Source organism: Otolemur garnettii, unplaced genomic scaffold, assembly GCF_000181295.1.
Source record: "Otolemur garnettii isolate 467f Iridium unplaced genomic scaffold, OtoGar3 scaffold00147, whole genome shotgun sequence".
In the NCBI taxonomy this organism is placed as follows: Eukaryota; Metazoa; Chordata; class Mammalia; order Primates; family Galagidae; genus Otolemur; species Otolemur garnettii.
The window spans coordinates 3,644,986-3,651,389 of NW_003852542.1; the positions used below are offsets into that span (position 1 = coordinate 3,644,986).

The window sequence follows — 6,404 nt, forward strand, 5'->3', positions numbered from 1 at the left end:
TTTGACAGCTGTTGCTAACCCAAAAGTGCAAATTTTATGTTTCCTTACTTTAGTGCTTAGAATGTGGATTGAGTCAGTAATTTATTTTTTATTTTGTATATTTAAGGTATACAATGGATGTTTTGATGTTTTCATTCTGCTTAAGAAGAGCTCCAGGGCTTCTAGTACTTTAGCCCCATGATGGTGGTAGTCTTAGAAACTTCTGCACGGACTTCTGTTGCTCTGTGGACATTTTCATAGGGGTATATAAACTAGTACACAGTCAAGATTTATTTAGAGTCAAGCGGCTCTCAACTTGTGGGGTGTGACCCACAGGAACTGTATTAGGAAGGTTGAGAACCACTGAAACAGACAGTTGTCGAAGTTGGATTAAGTTAGTGAGCATTAAATAGCAATCATTAGAACTTGATAGTTTCACAGACAACTTTGAGATAAGGGTTGATGATTTGTTTGCAAGAGTTGTTTGTAGTAATCATGAGGTTTTAGAATGATGGGAAATCTAAACACTGGAACAATCAAGGTCAGGATCCAGTTGGGTAAGTAGGTGGCAGAACTAAAGCTAACGAGGTTCAGTCCTCTGGCAAACTTGTAGAAAGAAGACTTTCCAGTTGCAAGACCTGCATCAAGGATAGAGTAGAACTTTGTGTGGTTATGCAACTGCATATGGTTCTTTAGTGACTAAAAAAAAAAAAAAAAAATGGGACCCTCCAGGATCACGTGAGCTGGTGTATAAATGTTTGGGTGCTTGACTCCTCCTTACCCCTCTTAGCCTGCTCTGCTGTATACAGCCTCTTTACTCCAGGCTAAGCAAGAGGGAAACAAAGCTGGAGAGATGAAGGAGGATCTTGGCCTTGGCCTTGGCCTCATACCACAGCCTCTACTAGCTTGCTAGTCCCAGCAGCTGGTTTGCCAGGTGGCGGTTGGGTAGGGTGGGCACTTCTGGAGCATTCATTTAGGTCACATATCCCTCAAGTTCCTCACCACTATTCATGAACTTCAAAAAAGAGCTTAATGGTTTTCTTTTTTGAAATGAAACATTATTTCCTAGAAAAGATTCTAGTTTTTTATTTTAATTTTGTATAGTATGTTTAAGGCATGCAACATGATGTTTTGATATGCATATCGAAATTATGCAAATTAACATGTCCATCACCTTCCAGGGTTTAATTTTTAATGAAACTTGAGAAGGATGAATGCTCCAATTTTTCTTGAAAAAAGAAAGATTAATTACCACGTCAGCCTCATGCAGTGATGCCTTTTGCTGGCCTGTTCTGTGTATGTCATTTTCTCTGAGTCTCCGTAAGTGGGCAACTCAAATGATACTGCAGTGGGAACTGGGCCAGTCGATGTTTTGATATCATCTAAGAGTAACAGAAGGCACAACGAGCATTGTTGTATAAAAATTCTATTTTGTTCAATGTGATTAAAAGAAAAGACAAATACAATTCAACAATAACAATCTTTTAAATCATGAAGCATTTCAGACCCCAGAAAACATCTCAGTTATAAAAAAAAAAAATTCACATCAAAGGATTTCAGCTCAACAAGAGTGTAGACAGTAGTAATATTATCATTAACAGTATTTGATCTGTATAATATACTACCTTTTTCTCATGGACACCTTTACCCTCTTTTTCTACCTGCATTTTAGTCATCCTTTCTAGGACATGCCAGCTGGCACCAATCCTGTGATCCATCTAGGCCCTTAATTTTAAAAAACCTATTGTCTGTCTTAGCAGGTTGGGTTTTCCTTTAAGCACAGAGGTGCTGAGTACACCATAAAAGGTTTTTGAATTAAGATTCTGTATCCAGTTTAGAAATACTATACACAGATGGGAGTATAATACTATACACAAGTGTGTGAAAAATGCAATTATTTATATTCCTTTCTCCTTCTACAAAACACATTGAATTTATAACATACTAAGCAAAAGTTTGGAATAATTTAAAAATATGATCATTATTTAAACTTGAGAACATTAAAATAAAAAAAGACCTGATACGTTAGAAAGCCACTACTCTGATATATCAAGTTTCTTTCTTCTGCATACCCTCAAAATATCCATATGCCACATCATCAGGAACAAATCCTGCAGCGTGCAAAGCAGCTCGACAAGCCTTCCTGACCACCTCTTTGGCCTCATTTCGAAATTCTTCTAGGCGCTCTATCACCTAGATATTGATGAATATGTATGATTAGTGGTACTAAAATATCAGTGATAGGCAAAAATATTGACCGTTATAGACAAAGTTTTTTTTTTTTTTTTTACCTCTGCTAGCCGTAAGACTTGAACAGCCTTAAATTCCTGCAGGGTGTAGGTGTGACATTTTTCAATATAACACAGTCCCATGAAACTCAAATGATAACACAATTCACTTATTTTAAGAAGAGCTGGCCGCAAATACTGAATGAAAATAAGAATTTATCATTACTTAGTGAAAAAAAATTCTGCATTTTAAATGTATAAAAATATTTAAAGAGCAAGAATGGTCATTAAAGATAATAATGGTTCTATATGTTAACTTTAGCCACAACTACAAAACAGAAGCACTTTTGAAACCTTTTTCTAAAAGGATTCTTGAGTTATCATTATCAGATTTAATTTGCCCAAATCTCTTTTCATTTTGAAAACACATGCATGTCTATTTAAGGAATGCAATTGAGGGCAAGTAACAGAAAACTGGGCAATATCTTAAATTTCATTAAGTTTGCCTAATGGATACTGAAATATTTGTGTGACGTGTGACCTTAAGGACTTTAAGACACCAGTCATTATGATAATAGAAGGGCCTATCTAGTAATCTAACAGGCTATGATAGAGAGCAAACAAAAATTTTACTTTAAAATTTTAGTGGGTAACAAGTTGCTTTGGGAACAGTGTCATTTGCTCAAAAGGTTAAATGTAGAATTATTAATGTACTCAGCGATTCCACTCCTAGGTATATCTGCCCAAGAGAAATGAAAATATATGTCCAGAAAAAACTTGCACATGATTGTTCATAGCATTATTTATAATAGCCCATAGTGAAAACAATCTGAATATCCATCAACAGATGGATCCACAATAAAATAGGTATATCCATACAACAGAATGTAATCTGAAAATTAAAGAAATGCTATGCTACAATCTTAAAAATATTGTGTGAAGTGACAGAGCCAGTCATAAAGGACCACATATACTTGGCCCTCTGCATCTGTGAGTTCCACATCTGTGAATTCAACAAGAGCAAATGGTTGCGCCAGTATTGAACATGTATAGACTTTCTTCTTATCATTATTTCCCAGACAGTACAGTATAACAACTATTTACATAGTATTTACATTGTGCTAGGTATTATAAATAATTTAGAGATGATTTAAAGTATATGGGAGGATGTGCATAGGTTATATCCAAAAACTACATCATTTTACATAAGGGACTTGAGCCATCTGTGAATTTTGGTATCCATTGGGAGTTCCTGGAACCATTCCCCTATGATGCTGAAGGATGACTATAGTATATGACTTCATTTACATAAAATGTACAGAATGGAAAAATTTATGGAGATAGAAAGTAGAGTAGTGGTTGCCAATAGTTGAGGGGGGAGGACAGGGTAGCTGGGGAGAGTGATCACTAATGGTGGTAGAGTTTCTTATTGGAGTGATAGATATGTTCTAAAATTGATTCAATTCTATGAATAAACTAAAAATAATTGAATGGTATACTTTAAATGGGTGAATTATGTGGTATGTAGAATATATATCAAAATTGTTATAAGAAAATGTAGGCCCAGATGCCAGCAGTTGGTTGTTTAAAAAATCACAAAAAGAAACTTTTCAAGGACAAATTCATATTTCTTCCTTTAACTTAGTGTAGGGTAATCAACCACCCTAGTCAACTAATTGTAAATATAATACTAGTGGTATGTGTGTGGGTAATTACAGCACCTAATAGTTATTTAAGCCACTGCCATGGGTCTGCTATTTAGGTCAATACTAGCTTAAAAGAATGAGAACTTTCTAGTCTGTTTAGGACTAACTTCAAGAGAAGATGTTACAAAACCCAAAAACATATTGGTAATACAAGGAGTGGGGTAAGGGAATGAAGGAGTAGGGAGAGGGGAGGTGGGAGGGTGGTGAGGGGTCATGGTGTATGACAGACTTCTGAGGGGTGGGACACAATTATAAGAGGGACTTTGTCTAACAAATGCAATCACGGAACCCAATTCTTTGTACCCTCAAGGTGTCCCAAATAATAATAATAATAAGAAGAAGAATGGAGAACAAGAATGATAACTGTCAGCATGTAATATAACAGAACATGCTATGAGGATGGATAGAGATAATCTTTTAATCCAGGAATAACTATTTTAAATACTTAGTAACAAATTTATGATATGCCTAAGCATTCAAGACATGGTAAAAGATGAAAGGTAGCTGACTGATGCATCTTTAATGAAATTTGAGTCAAGAAGGGTGGAATATTTTTTCACAGCTCATAATGCTCAATGAAATGGATAACTTGAGATGGTACATCTTAAGTATTTGTTTTGCACTAACATTTATGTTAGCCAGACTCCTTGAACATCCCATTTTGTGTGACAGACATGTTGATAACAGTCTTTCAGATTACCATATGCAAAGTAAAGGAAATGACTAGTCAAAAACAAACTTGAGGCCTCTGACCTGAGATGGTGATAACTCACTATCATAGAAATAGACAGGTGAGGAGCCAGTACTCTGAGCATAATAGTAATCATTCCAGTTCATTCCGAGGGGTCAACTTCTAATGCAAGTTGAAATTCAGTGGGCAGAGGTTTTAAATAGTTCTTTAACAGTTCTTTTTTCATGATCACCCCCTCATTGTCCAAAGTATATATTAAAAATTTCCCTACTACCTGAATCCATTGTAGAGGAACACATATACTGGGAAGCACTGAATACAAGCCCCAAATTCTTCTGGACCATAAACTTCAGAGTGTCTCAAAGATAAGAGGAGTTAATAGGGGATACTATCCTCTTTTGCTCAAAAGGACATACAACTTTCCCAATCAGCAACAAAAGGATCATAAATCCAAAACTCTGAGGCTATGTTGAACAAAGGGGACCCATGCAACTTTCTTCTTACATTTCTGCATTTTGCAACCCTAGACAAAATGTAGAAATGCCCCTAAACTCCTAAATGACAAAAAGGATGGGAATTGTGAACTTTCCTAAAAAAAAAGAAATATTTTCTAGAGACAGTCTATACCAACACCTATAATACATTCACACTTTCTCTTTCTATAAGTAGTATTTTTAAAATATGATTAATAAATACATACAGAATCAACAATGAACAAATTTTTTTGTAGAGAATTTCGACATCCAGTGATTTTCTTGGAGCGAACATTCTTCCTCCACACGGTAAAAGCCTTCCATTTCCGGAAAAGTGAAAATATGGGAATCTTAGTGAGTTCTTTGTGATATAGATATTCCTGTTCCCATCGATCAATTTCAATAAATTCAATGTCACCATTACAAATGTGGGTCACTGCCTTTTTGCTAATAGTATAGTAGTCATTTTTATTGATCTTCTCGTAAGTTACAACTCTATGAATTAAATAAAAATTGGGACAAGTGAATTAAGTATTCAATACAAAATCTGCAATTGCATTACTTTTTGTTTTAAAGAAATAACACATATTTTGGAAAACAAATATTTAAAATTTGAAACATTCAGATTAAATAAATTAGTCAAGAAAATAAGAGTTAAATAACTATTACCTTATTATACAGATTTCACAACCATCACAATATGCTGATAATTTCAGTTACACTATTTTTACAATAAAACAAATTATGGATTTTAAAGACTTAATAGTCTTACATGAAAGCTAGAACTAAGTTTTTCTTTATTAGCTCTTTAGAAACTATTCAGAATTAATATTGTAAAAGAATTTTACACTACTCAGTATTGAAAGAATTATGAGAAAGAGCTAAATGAAGAGAGAAAAACATGAGATTAGAATCTGAAATTAAGGTAAAATTTATGCTCAATGTATCATATACAAAATAATTTATTGTTGAGAAAATTAATTGGTTCATGATATCTTTCTTTCGGTTGTCATAAGAGGTGTTCTTCAACTGTATGAGTAACAGGAAACTGATCAAGTAAAGATGAAAAGCATGAAGGGGATAAAAGGAGGATTAGTAGGAGAAAGAAACAATTAGTGAGAACAGAAAGGGCTGCTCCTTTAAAACTTAAAATAAGAATTTGCCTACAGCACAAATATATTTTCTGTAATCTTAACTATTAATATAACAAGGAAATATTGATGCAACTTAAATATTCAATAACCAAACAAACATGAAATATGACATAGCACCTTATTAAAATATATTTAGGAATTCAGGAAAATAACATGTATGCAGATTCTATGAG

General features: G+C 34.2%; 1 protein-coding gene across 1 annotated transcript in view; it reads right to left on the bottom strand.

Moving 5' to 3' along the window:
* The window catches only part of DNAH6 (dynein axonemal heavy chain 6), a 302,446-nt gene that overhangs the window by 253,321 nt on the left and 42,721 nt on the right, over positions 1–6,404 (bottom strand). Inside the window, exons 5-8 of the mRNA XM_012811001.2 lie at positions 5,305–5,572; positions 2,271–2,405; positions 2,052–2,172; positions 1,232–1,361 (exon numbers count right to left, since the gene is read on the bottom strand). Coding sequence (XP_012666455.1) covers positions 1,232–1,361; positions 2,052–2,172; positions 2,271–2,405; positions 5,305–5,572 — 654 coding nt within the window. The remainder of the gene's footprint in view (positions 1–1,231; positions 1,362–2,051; positions 2,173–2,270; positions 2,406–5,304; positions 5,573–6,404) is intronic.